Below are 12,879 nucleotides of genomic sequence, written 5' to 3'. Positions count from 1 at the left end.
ATATCAAATGGAATGCAACTTCCTAAGGACACGGGGCCAGATCTGCTTATCCCTGAACAACAACGTTAGTGTGTGTTCTGATGTAAACACTGTACTTTCTTCTAGTTGGCAGTAGGTCTTTCTCGCTATTTACCTCTGCTGTTTTTTCAAGGATTACCACACCAACAGCTAGAATCATCTGTATGAAACTAGGATTAGGAAATCACACAATAAACTGATCTAGCCTATATGAAACAAGGTGAATTTGTCCATATGTAAAACAAAAGTTGAATTAACCCACACACTAACAATGAAGCAGCAGAAAGAGAGATCAAGGACTCCATCCCATTTACTATTGCACCAAAACCCGTAAGATGCCTAGGAATAAACCTAACCAAAGGGGTAAAAGATCTATACTCTGAAAAGTATAGAAACTCATGAAAGAAACTGAGGAAGACACAAAGAAATGGAAAATTGTTCCATGCTCATGGAGTGGAAGAACAAATATTGTTAAAATGTCCATATTACCCAGAGCAATCTATACATTCTATACATTCCTATCAAAATACCATTAATATTTTAAACAGAGCTGGAACAAATAATCCTAAAATTTGTATGGAACCAGAAAAGACCATGAAGAGCCAGGGGGATGTTGAAAAAGAAAACCAAAACTGGTGGCATCACAATGCTGGACTTCCAGCTCTATTACAAAGCTCTGATCATCAACAGTATGGTACTGGCACAAAAACAGACACACAGATCAATGGAACAGAATAGAGAGCCCAGAAATGGACCCTCAACTCTTAGGTCAACTCATATTCAACAAAGCAGGAAAGAATAGCTGATGGAAAAAGGGACAGTCTCTTCAATAAATGGTGTTGGGGAAAATTGGACAGCCACATGCAGAAGAATGAAACTGGACCATTTCCTTACACCACACACAAAAATAGACTCAAAATGGATGGAAGATCTCAATGTGAGATAGGAATCCATCAAAATCCTTGAGAACAGAGACAGCAACTTCTGGCTAGACACGTCTCCAAAGACAAGGGAAACAACAAAGGCAAAAATGAACTACTGGGACTTCATCAAGATAAAAAGCTTTTGCACAGCAAAGGAAACAGTCCACAAAACCAAAAGACAACCGACAGAATGGGAGAAGATATTGGCAAATGTCTTATCAGGTAAAGGGCTAGTATCCAAAATCTATAAAGAACTTCCTAAACTCAACACCCAAAGAACAAATAATCCAATCAAGAAATGGGCAGAAGACATGAACAGACTTTTTTTTTCCAAAGAAGACATCCAAATGGCCAAGAGACACATGAAGGAGTGCTCAACATCGCTCGGCATCAGGGAAATCCAAATCAAAACCTCCATGAGATACCACCTCACACCCGTCCGAATGGCTAAAATTAACAAGTCAGGAAACGACAGATGTTGGCGGGGATGCGGAGAAAGGGGAACCCTCCTACACTGTTGGTGGGAATGCAAGCTGGTGCAGCCACTCTGGAAAACAGTATGGAGGTTCCTCAAACAGTTGAAAATAGAGCTACCATACGATCCAGCAATTGCACTACTGGGTATTTACCCCAAAGATACAAATGTAGGGACCCGAAGGGGCACGTGCACCCCAATGTTTATAGCAGCAATGTCCACAATAGCCAAACTGTGGAAAGAGCCCAGATGTCCATCGACAGATGAATGGATAAAGAAGAAGTGGTATATATACACAATGGAATATTATGCAGCCATCAAAAGGAATGAGATCTTGCCATTTGCAACGACGTGGATGGAACTGGAGGGTATTATGCTTAAGTGAAATAAGTCAGTCAGAGAAAGACAAATACCATATGGTTTCACTCATGTGAAACTTAAGAAACAAAACAGATGAACATAGAAGACAGGAAGGAAAACTTTAAAATAAGATGAAATCAGAGAGGAAGACAAACCATAAGAGGCTCTCTTAACTACAGGAAACCAACTGAAGGTTGTTAGAAGGGAGGCAGGTGGGGAGATGGGTAATTAGGTGAGGGGCATTAAGGAGGGCATGTGATGTAATGAGCACTGGGTGTTATACGCAACTGATCAATCACTAAATTCTACCCTCGAAACTAGTAATACAGTATATGTTACCTAAATTGAATTTAAATTAAAAAAACAGAGTTGGCCCATATGCAAATTTAGCCGATCTGATGCTGAGGATGTAGAGTCATCTTTAACCCCCATCCCTGGGTGAAGTTAAAGAAGCAGCGTTCATTGCAGAATATGGGTCAGCACAGTAAATTTGCATTGTTCATTACCAATCACCGTGTTTGTCCTCCACAAGCTTAAAATCAAATACAAGCTTTCACTGTACTGGGAAAAAGGAAACAGGACCAAGCACTTCTCGTGTGATAATGAGCTAAACTATGCTATGACTGCCTTAATAAATGCATTTATATACAGTTTTCAAAGCAAGCTGTTCCTTGTGTACAAGAAAACCCTACTGAAAATAGTTCACATTCTTCCTAAGGCCTAAGTACTTCACACGAAAAAGATAAAGTCAACATGACATTCTTACCTTCCTGTAGTACTCTAAGAAACTGACTTCAGAACCATCTGCTTTCTTAAAGGTACTCTTTGGATTCTGGTCCCAGTCAATATCGTCTACTCTGTAGGTCTTATTGTTGTATCTGTGGAATGGTTGAGACTTCTTAGGATTTGATTAGAATGGTAGAAAGGGAAGTGAGGAGAGACTAGAGGGAGATAGTACGTAGTCTCTACAAAATAAACTTCCAGATCCCTTAGTAACGTATGACGTCACGGGAAAAGAAAGGGAAGACTTCTTAAAGACCATGCTAGATGGGTGGGGGAGTGAATAAAGAACTACTAGAAAATAAAACAAAGACTAAAAAGGATAGAAGTCATTAGATCTTTGTCCTTTTCAAAGGAGCGTTCTCCCCGACAACCTGCGTCTTGAGAAAGGTCACAAACACCCCTTCCCCGTTTTCATGCTGTTCCCACTCCACCACCGTAAACCCTACTTTCTAACAGGATGGAAAGCTACAGGATCTTAAGACTTGCAAAATGATTATTCCGTATTTTAAAAAGCAGTCTTACTTGGTAAGAACAATTAAACCTATTAGTTCTTTAGAAACTTGCTCTTGAAATTTATGTTCTTCAGTTTGATGATATAAGTTGAACATGAAATCTAACACGGTTTCACTGCGAAGGACTTTATGACTGACGTCAGTGCAAAGCATGATGTTGTTCTCGTATTGAAGAATAGAGGTGGTGAAGCCAGGCCAGATCACCAACCTGTCAAACAGAATGAGCGCTATGAAGTGACCCCTATGAAGGACGCTAACAGGTGCTGTGTATATCAAGTTGTGTTATTCTCCTTTATTAACTAGGTCTAAAGTACAGAAGTTTTCGGGTTGAGTAAATTTAGTTATTTCTAGGTTTTACATGGGTCCAAATAAAGACCCCTCTTTTTAACATCCTCAACAATGAACATCATTTTATAGTATAATAATTTAAGTTCCACTTTGAATACACTAAATTTATTAAACGATTTTTTATGTTGGTAAGACTTGAAAAAGTTGCCAGTCTAACTGAAAGCATCTGTAGTTAGTATAATAAACCTAAACTGTGTGTGTTGCACTTGGGAACTTCTGAAACAATCCTCATTAGCTCATAAATTTTGTTCCCCAAGAGCAAATACAAACTTAGTGTTGGACAACTCTTCACGCTTCCCTAGTGACAGATGAATAGCATGTGATTTTTTTTTTTAAATCCAAGTATTCTAGGATGTCTCCTTTAAGTTAAATGTTTACTTAACATGATGGGTACCATTAATAGCCACAGTAATAAATCTGATTACTTCAAATTAGAGCATCGCTCAAAGTCTGTGATTAATGCCGAAGGAACAGAAAGCTTCCATTTCATACAAACCTATGATTTGGAATATCGATTGGGTCACTTGGGTTATAGTAATTCCGTCCAATTTGCTGTAAATTCATGATCTTCAAGAGCCTAGAAATTGAAAGGTCAGAAGAGAGGAGTAAAATACTGGTAAGTATCTCTAATGCACAGGGACTCACCACACCGGTCTTTCAACTCTTCTCTAGGTTTTCAATTTTTCTTAGTAAAATGTTAAAAAAACACTAACATACCTCCTGAAGATAATATTATAGAACTGCAAACAAGTTGGTGATGTAGGTGGGAGTTCATTTGTTAAGGTGATTGTTATCCTCACATGCTCTCCATTTCGGGTCTGACTAAACACTTCAGTAACCTGAGCCAGAGCAGTGGAAAACCAAACTTTTAATTGTTAAAAGAAACTAATAATCCCAATTACATAACTCCTGCTAGTAAGGCAACAATGGAAAGTATGGAAAAGTTTTAAATTAAAAAAAGAATGACTATGAGAAGAGTGTTTACGGGCCCATGTTATAATCGTCGTCAGGTTATTCAGGTAGATTTGAAATGAAACAATACCAAAGTCCCCTCTGGGTTCATTATACACACTATAAGACAGAAAACCACTGGAGTTTCTCTAAAAGCTATGCTACATTGTGGCAGTTCTGCTTTGAAGTGGAAATCCTTCATCACCCTCTCCCCAACCCAACATTTTAGAATAACCTTGTGCTGTAGTCTTTTAGGTAAAAATAGTATTGTTCCATCAAAAGCATGACACCTTCCAATTAAATCTTCATGTTGAAAAAGAAGAGCTGAGCGGAGTCTTCTGGCTTCCATCAGCGGGTTATAGTCAATGTGATACTGATATAAGGCCCACTGGGGACGGGACGTCAATCGAAAATGGTTAGTGCTCAGCCTTACTATAATACCTGAAGAACCTGTAAAAGCGAGTCATGTTTCATTAACACAATAACGAGTTTATTCTTCCCTGAAATCTTTCCTACCATGACAAGGCAGACACAGTTCTGTAAGCAAAAGGCTAAGAATAGTATACGACACTGAAGTTCTCGGATATGACTTTGAGGATGACTATCCTCTCCAGGTAAGTTGCTACAAGCATACGTTTAGGAATAAAGCCTCCTTAGACCAAGTAATTTACAACTAGAACCAACCAAATCTCTCTATGGCAAAAAGTTTTAAAAGAAATGTTACGTAACACTTAGTAAAACACTTCAGTGCAGCTGAAGACACTGATGACCTATTTCATCAGAGCCGAGAGAGAGAGGGAAATGGAAAGGCCATGTAGGATCCTGACCAAACGTGCCTTTTCTTCCTACTGTTGCATCATACCAGTAAATATGTAAAATAAAGGGCTTCAATTCAGTGTCCTGTGTACTGGAATAGTAATCCCAGGAAACTGCATTCTTGATAATTAACCCACCTGTTTTTGATTCTTTAACATGGTCCAGGTTCTGTCTTGTATTGACACCAAGATCATGAAAGTCTCTACGACGACCTCCTCTCTCTGCTAACGATAACTCCTGAAATCCAGCAGATATCTGGCGCTCTTAAAAAAAAAATGATATCCTATGTCACATGAAACATGAAATAAAGAATAATGAAATTAATTCCCAAAGTACTACATGAAACCTGAAAGCTACAGAGGTGCTACAGATAACATACAGGAGTTCCATCAGAACGTTTTACGTATCTGCTAGCCAAACAGAGTACCTTAGCTATGACTTCTATAAAGCCTCCTTGCCATTGCCCCAGCCAAACTCAGCTGCTCCCCTGTAAGACATATATCCCTGTAAAAAACTAAGACAATTGGGCCTGTGATTCAAAAACTCAGGAGCACGCTTGTTGACTGGGAAATTATTCTGTACTGTAAGTTCTGATAACAGCCTAAGACCCTAAATAGCAGTATTTTTCAGGGTTTTATGATGCACTTATAGCTGTAGCAATTGGTGGTTCATAGGTTTTAATGTGTAAATGTCTAGAGTGTCATTTCCTCACTAATTCCCTTAAGAAGAGATGGGATCGTCCTGTGCGTACCCCATGTGTATGGCCACCATACACATGGCCTAGTGGGATAGGTTAGCTAGCAGTTCATGTGGTTTCAAAAGCTGGTTATAATTTCCAAAATTATTAAATCCTTCAATTTGTACAACATATGAAGTCTCTCCTATCAACAGTACGATGTGGGCCAAAGAATGAATGTGGGCTTTGTCGTCTGGTGTTACAATTGTAGCTTTCAGTTAACAGGGACCATACCTCAAGTACCAGAGACTTTAGTGGACTTCCCAATCTCTCAGTCTTTTTAAAAATTAGTTTTTAGAGTCATGTACCCAATGGACTAGAATTCCACCTTCCCTGCAGGTAAGGACGGCCTAAGAGATTTACCAGAAGTTACTGGATCACCCTCTGGGAAAGTGCCTTGAGAGGGAGTCAGTAGCCAGTGTTTATAACCTCTGGACCCCTTGCTCCCCCAGTCTTGCCTAGAATCTGGATGTGATCACCAAACCTAAGTCTTAATGACAGAAGTCGGGACAAAAAAACAAAACAACTGAAAAGCCCAGTTTTCTTCTAACCACAAATGCCAGGACTAGCCCCGAATTGCCAACTTCTGGACTTCTTCGTTAGAGAAGGAACCGTGGCTTGAACAATATTGGTTCCTGATATATTCTGGAAGCAAGTTATTCTAACATGAGCTTCACCTTCCTTACCTGAAAAATTGAACTTCACGGGCATGTAAGTTTTACATGAAAATGTAATTTATAAAGCCCTTTAAAGGTGTTGCTAACTATGTTGGTTCTTGTACCTCTGGATATTCAGAGGCTCTACTTAAAAGTCCTTTAAATATAGAACTGTTCTGTTTCCCTTGAATTTTTTATCCCAGAGACTTTCAATTTAAAGTAGCCTTGGCCTTGGGTGATTAACTATACTAACACAAGTCAGGCATACTGAATCCAAGCTGGTAACAATAACAGGTCAAAGAGGCTTTTTTCCTGAAAAATTTGGATTTATCTTAAAATTCAGTTCTGGATATAAAAACCTAAGTTTCTGAATATAAACAATGATGAAGTCTGTTTCCCTCTCTACATACAGCACAACTTTTATGTTTAGCCAAAGTTTGCATGTCAATCTGTGAAGAGGACAGGTTTCAGAATGAATAAAATTGAAAAACTTGTTAATTATAAGGATACTTCACTTTATTGTGCTTCACAGACACTGCAGTTTTTACAACTGAAGATCTGTGGCAACCCTGTGGTAAACAAGTCTACTAGTGCCATTTTTCCAACATTTGCTTATTTCATTTGTGTCACATTTTGGTAATTCTCACACCATTTCAAACTTTCTCATCATTATATTTGTTATAGTTATCTGTGATCAGTAAATACAACTTGCTGAAAACTCAAGTAACGGTTAGCATTTCTTAGCAGTATGTACATCGTTTAGACATAACGTTACTGCACACTTTAATAGACTATGGTATGGTGTCAACTTTTATATACCCTGGGAAACTAAACAATTCATTTGACTCGCTTTCTGATATTTGCTTTATTGCAGTGGTTTGGAACCAACCTGCAGTATCTCCCAGGTGTGTCTAGAATTTCCCTTCCCATGTAGCTGCTGGAGTGATTAAAAACACGAATCAGATGTTGCTACTGCTGTTTACAAGCCCTCCACGTATCCATGCCCCACTTAAAGAATGAAAATCACGGTCCTAAGCAAGGTCTCATTTACAATAAATCAAACTTGTCAATTTCTAAAACTTAGTAGATACTTGGAACATTTATGACAAATACTTCTCAAGATATAATCCTTACAAGAGCAGTGAAAAGTTGTGAAATAGGGCCTTGCATTTGTTATTCTAAGCATTATTTATTCCTTATAGTGACTGTTACGTATAAAGTTAGATGCTAGCTTTTTAAAGATGGGAGTTTAGAGTTTCACAGAAACCCAGGTATTAAGAGAAACTGCGTAAAATCCTATACATTTAAAGAGACGAATGCCCATGATTGAATTCTCATCAGACATCTTGAAAAATAACACATCTTGTTTCAAAAAAAAAAGTAACAAATAATTGGATACATAAACGAAAGACCCTCTAGTCCTCTAATTGACTCTTCAAAGCAGCACTAGTAACTGTTTTTCCACAAAATTGTCTATACAAAAACATATACAATCACGTGCATTCATTAAAGGTACAAAGATAATGCTGTTTTACCACTTGGTTCGGTATGATGGAGTGCCGGTGGTGCGGGGTGCTCTACGGATACAGGACAGCAGTTGTGATTCTTACTGCTCAGGTGTTTGCAGGGTGGGGCACAGAGCAGAACAGCACCCTCCCACAGTCTGACAGCTGCATTCCCATGAGGGGACCTGCTAGTGAATGGCACCATCGCGGCTGCTACATGGGACAAGATGCCATCCAAAAGCTGGTACACCTCTACAAGCCCACAGGGAGCAGCATCAGTTTTCCAACCGTCAGCGTTTGTAAAATGGCAAAAAAATAAAATGGTCAGAACAAACAGCAACAGCCTTCATCTCCCTTGTCCACTCTCCCCCCGGCTGCTGGACATGGTGGGTGGGTTTCCCAAGAGCACTCTGTGTGCAGAGAGACTGGCCCGCTGTCATTTCAGGAAGTGCCCAGGGTGCCCAGCAGTGGTCACAGCACAGCTTACTCCGCCCTAAGATCTTAGATTCATCCTCTACTGTTCACGGACGTCACCGGCTGTGAGGAAATACTTGAGGAGGTGGGAATGTAGCGCAAGGGGTAAAGCAGCTCTGTCTCCTCGCTATCTGGTCGCCTCCACACTAGGTTCCCACGCCCATCCCAGCTGGAAAGCCATGTCCTTACATTAATTCCCTGCTTGCATAGGGGTGTTTCCTGTATCAAAACCAAACGTAACTGTAGAAAAATCTTACATCAAGCATCCAGATATTTCGTGTTTAAAGCAAAGTACGGAAAAAACACAAGTTTTGGAATCAGAACTAGTGTTCTGACCTCACCAGCGGTCCTAATTTTGGCCTCGGTTTTTGTACCCAAGAAACAGGGCGAATGAGTACAACACACAGGAAACCAAAGTTACAAATGTTAAAGACAGTCCAGCTTCTGATGAAATCACTAAAGATACCAAAACAATGTTCTCAGATGACTAATGAATAAGCACATGTATGCTTAGTTTAGAACTTAATCGCTCTCTAAGAGCGAATACAGGGCCCTGGCAAGGATGTGCTTTTTCACTTCCAAGGAGAAATGAAATCCTGTGGCACTTTCCTTAAGTACAGGCGGCGCACCCGAGAGGGGGCCTGTTCTTCCTGAAGGACTGCCAGGACCCCTTATGACGACTCTCGACACTGGCTACCGTCTCCCATCTACTACTGCACTCGCACATGACGTCTTTTTACTCCCCCTTCACCTTGGGACTTGGCTGTTGCTCCTACTGCTCCTCTCTGTCGTCCACGGCCAACTAATTCCCCTTCTGCTGCCGGCTGCTGAGGCCTGGGCTGGACATAGCCAGGCTGCTGACTCTACGGCGACATGCAAACAAACAGCATGCTTTTCATGTCAAAAGGTCACAGGTCAGAGGAAACAGTCTTCAACAAGTCTAAGACGTTCAAACAGAACTGACCTATGTTGGTAACCGAGGATCGTATTCCCATAAAGAAGTTTCTTCAAGAAGGGTCACTAACTGGGGGATGGGCATGAAGGAGGGCATGTGATGTGATGAGCACTGGGTGTGACACACAACTGATCAATCACTGAACTCTACCTCTGAAACTAATTCTACGCTATATGTTAATTGAATGTCAGTAAAATTAAAAAAAAAAAAGAACAGTCACTAACTAAAGAACCAGCTCTTCGGATGCTCAGGAAATAAAACATGATCATCCTTGTTCAGCTCCTATGTCCTTCACAGGACAGTTTTTTTAAACTTATCTTCAACAGCCTAAGCTGATAAAAATGTAGCAGGTTTTTGTTTTTCGAGTGCACGTTGTGTAGGTGAAAGGCAGAGCACTTACCGCACTGGCCCCCACATGCTGCACCGTCTCCTGCCCACGGGCCCGTCCTCTGGCTCTTGCTCTGGCTCGCCCAGTCATTTTTTTTCCTCGAGGGGAAACAATTGTAAAGACAACACTCAATATACACAACTACGTTTGATGGTTTCTACAATGTTCCCTTTAGATGTACTGAAGATTCCACAGTAAGCTCCTGAATCAGCACCTATTTTTCTAACCTCTGCCAAGAGTTGAAGGCAATGTCCCTACCTTCAACAAACACAAGTCCTCACTGTGGACTGGGCAGTGTGCTGGGTGGCAGGGCTAAAGTGCAAGACTTGTTTTAATACAGACTTTCATTTTTTGTCGAATTACTATCTCAACCAGACTTTGGGGAAACTGTTAAGAGACGTCGGAGGGCCGGTGACTAGCTCTTTCACATGTGGGTATGCATCTATGAAACTGGGCCCGTGTTGCTAGTCTGAGGTCAGGCCCATTTCCCTAACTCTTCCACGTGCCCACCGCATCTTCCTGAGTGCTCCCACAGCGCCACGTGCAGCTTACACACACCCAAACCTCTATCTTCTACAGCACATCATTTATGTCCCACAATTTCATTCTTGGTGAGCGGCACGACCATCCGCTGTGCCTCTAAAGAAAAAGGACAGAGTCCTTGCTCTCCCAAAGCCGCCTCTGTTGCTCATACTCCTCCGGACCCAACAGCGCTCTCCATCTCAACCCCACAGTATAAGTGGCTGGAAGCCAGGGCCCACGTTAGGATCAGAGATATCACCATGCATAAAGTGGATGCACCCCGCCATGCCCACCACAGAGCAGAAAGCCTTATCATCAGGTCACGCAGGGTGGAGACCTCAGAGCTAGTCTGCCCGAACCTGACTCCTTCATAGCAGGGACATAACCTGAGATTCACGTCTTTGTGAAACGGAGTTTTAATAACCTACCACACAGGTCCAGCATGTGGTTCAAGTAAGAACACACATGAAGGGCTTATAAAGTGCTTGGTGCACAGTGAGCATTCAACACATCTTAGCCCTAGTGGGAAAGGCGATAAAATTGTAACTACAAGTTTTTAAAAGTTTAATGATGGAAATAAGCAGAATGTTCTTATAGAAAAGCAAGCAGGAACTAATCTACCTACTGAAGTCGGCCTCCTGTGAAGCCACCACTTAAACAGAGATGCAAGAGATCAGGAAGCGGCAGGCGCATGGTACCAGGCTTCCAGAAAAGAGCGAAGGGTGGAGAGTGTGGCTTGCCTGTGGAGCTGAAAGATGCCCTGCGTGGCTGCAGCGTACTAAGGAAGGAGAGCTGGTGCATCAGAATGTTCAGGGCCTTGCAGCCAACAGGAGGGAGCTCGGATTCCACCTTCAATGCGATGAGAGACCACTGAAGGTTCTAAATACTGAGGCAGCCTGCGACATCATTTACATTTAAGATCACCCCACTTTAAGTCAGGTTTTCATCTTTTTTCAGTTTTCACAGCGTCTAAAATTCTTTGTTCGATGAGGACCTTCCTAGAGACAAATCTAATGACATTCTCCAATAGTGAAAGACCTCGTTCACTTCCTGTTATGTTCTACAGCATTAGAAGGAAACGTGTGGACTCACCAAATCATAAAACCCTTCACAATCTGACTCTGACTCAGCAATTCCCAGAGTAGGTTACAGAATACGATCTGCTAAAGTGCCAGCATATTAGAACTAATTTTTAATGCCATTTTAAAGTTGTGTGCATTTATACCGCCGTATTAGGACGACAGCCACACACACCTAGCCTGCACACGGGACCTGCTGGCGTACATGCTCGGGTCTCTTCCCGATGGTGCGCAGAATGAGACTTTTCTTCCGCATATGGGCCACAGAAGTTCAAGACTCACCTCGCACCATGGGGCAGCCTTTGCTAACGTGCCCCCTCTCTTTCACCTGCATTACAGCAGCTCCCCCACTGCACGGCGGTCCCCTTCCTCCGCCCGCACACCTGCACACTAGGCTGCTAGTCGGAGTTTGGTCCTGTCACCCAGCCCGGCACTGGGCAGCCTCGCAGTAATGGTAAGTTTGGGCTGTTTTCTAAAGCAGGAATAGGCTGAACTGCCACCTCCAGTATCTTTACAGTGCAGTTCTCAAAACATGACTTCTCTCTACTAACACCTGGGACTTGTTGGAAACACCAATTAGACAGAGGGGGGCCCCACTCCCGACCTAGCGAGTCCACAGTTCATCTCAGCAGGCCTCCAGGTGATTCTCCCATCACCCAAGACACCCAGGTAACCACACACGGGAGGGGTATGCAGGCCCTGAGTGCAGGGCTGTCCAGTACGGCTGTGGTTCCCAGCTGCGTCCTTCCAACCTCGGGATGTCCCCGGATGGACGACAAATTACACGGTCACCTTAAGTGAGACTCAGCGGTGGTGCTTACCATCATCCTAGCTACAGACGACACCCGATCACACTGCTGTCCACCCAGGGAGCCATGCCGCCCCAGCACCTGCCCCCGCAGCCCGGAGGCCACAGGGCAACCAGGCAGGCTCACAGCCCCCCCACCTGGACAGTGCCCCTCTCCTGACCCTGGGCAGTGTCGGGGAATGCCCTCTGACCCACGCCGTGCCACCCCAACCCAGGCAGTGCCCACGAGTGCCCCGACCCTTAGCAGTGTCCAGGAATGGCCTCACCCCCAACCCAGTGCTCCCCAAACCGGGTAAGGCCCCCCAACCCTTGTTCTGCCCAGGAGTGACCCCTTCGACCAAGACAGTGCCCCCCAACCCCGAGCAGCATCCAGGACTGCCCCCCGACTGACAGTAACCCCCAAGCCCCAGCAACGTCCCAGAGCGCCCCCCGACCCCGGCGGCGCCCCCCGACCTTGAAGGCCCCCCCGACCTTGGAGGCGCCCCCCGACCTTGGAGCGGCCCCCCCCCGACCTTGGAGGCCCCCCCCCGACCCCGGCGGCGCCCCCCGACCTTGGAGGCGCCCCCCCCA

At 43.3% G+C, this 12,879-nt stretch overlaps 1 protein-coding gene across 2 annotated transcripts in view; it reads right to left on the bottom strand.

The window, feature by feature from the left end:
* The window catches only part of PIWIL1 (piwi like RNA-mediated gene silencing 1), a 34,356-nt gene that overhangs the window by 21,075 nt on the left and 402 nt on the right, over positions 1-12,879 (bottom strand). For both annotated transcript variants that reach the window (XM_025858628.2, XM_073888844.1), the window contains exons 2-9: positions 9,913-9,998; positions 9,309-9,420; positions 5,324-5,449; positions 4,606-4,820; positions 4,137-4,258; positions 3,916-3,996; positions 3,082-3,279; positions 2,543-2,654 (exon numbers count right to left, since the gene is read on the bottom strand). In XM_025858628.2, the coding sequence (XP_025714413.1) occupies positions 2,543-2,654; positions 3,082-3,279; positions 3,916-3,996; positions 4,137-4,258; positions 4,606-4,820; positions 5,324-5,449; positions 9,309-9,420; positions 9,913-9,990 (1,044 nt within the window). In that variant the 5' untranslated portion in view covers positions 9,991-9,998. The remainder of the gene's footprint in view (positions 1-2,542; positions 2,655-3,081; positions 3,280-3,915; positions 3,997-4,136; positions 4,259-4,605; positions 4,821-5,323; positions 5,450-9,308; positions 9,421-9,912; positions 9,999-12,879) is intronic.

The sequence above is a fragment of the Callorhinus ursinus genome, unplaced genomic scaffold (genome assembly GCF_003265705.2).
Source record: "Callorhinus ursinus isolate GAN/ISIS: 27379988/994484 unplaced genomic scaffold, GSC_fseal_2.0 scaffold97, whole genome shotgun sequence".
In the NCBI taxonomy this organism is placed as follows: Eukaryota; Metazoa; Chordata; class Mammalia; order Carnivora; family Otariidae; genus Callorhinus; species Callorhinus ursinus.
The sequence above is the reverse complement of the archived record's forward strand: the minus strand, read 5'-3'. Positions and strand labels throughout refer to the sequence as shown.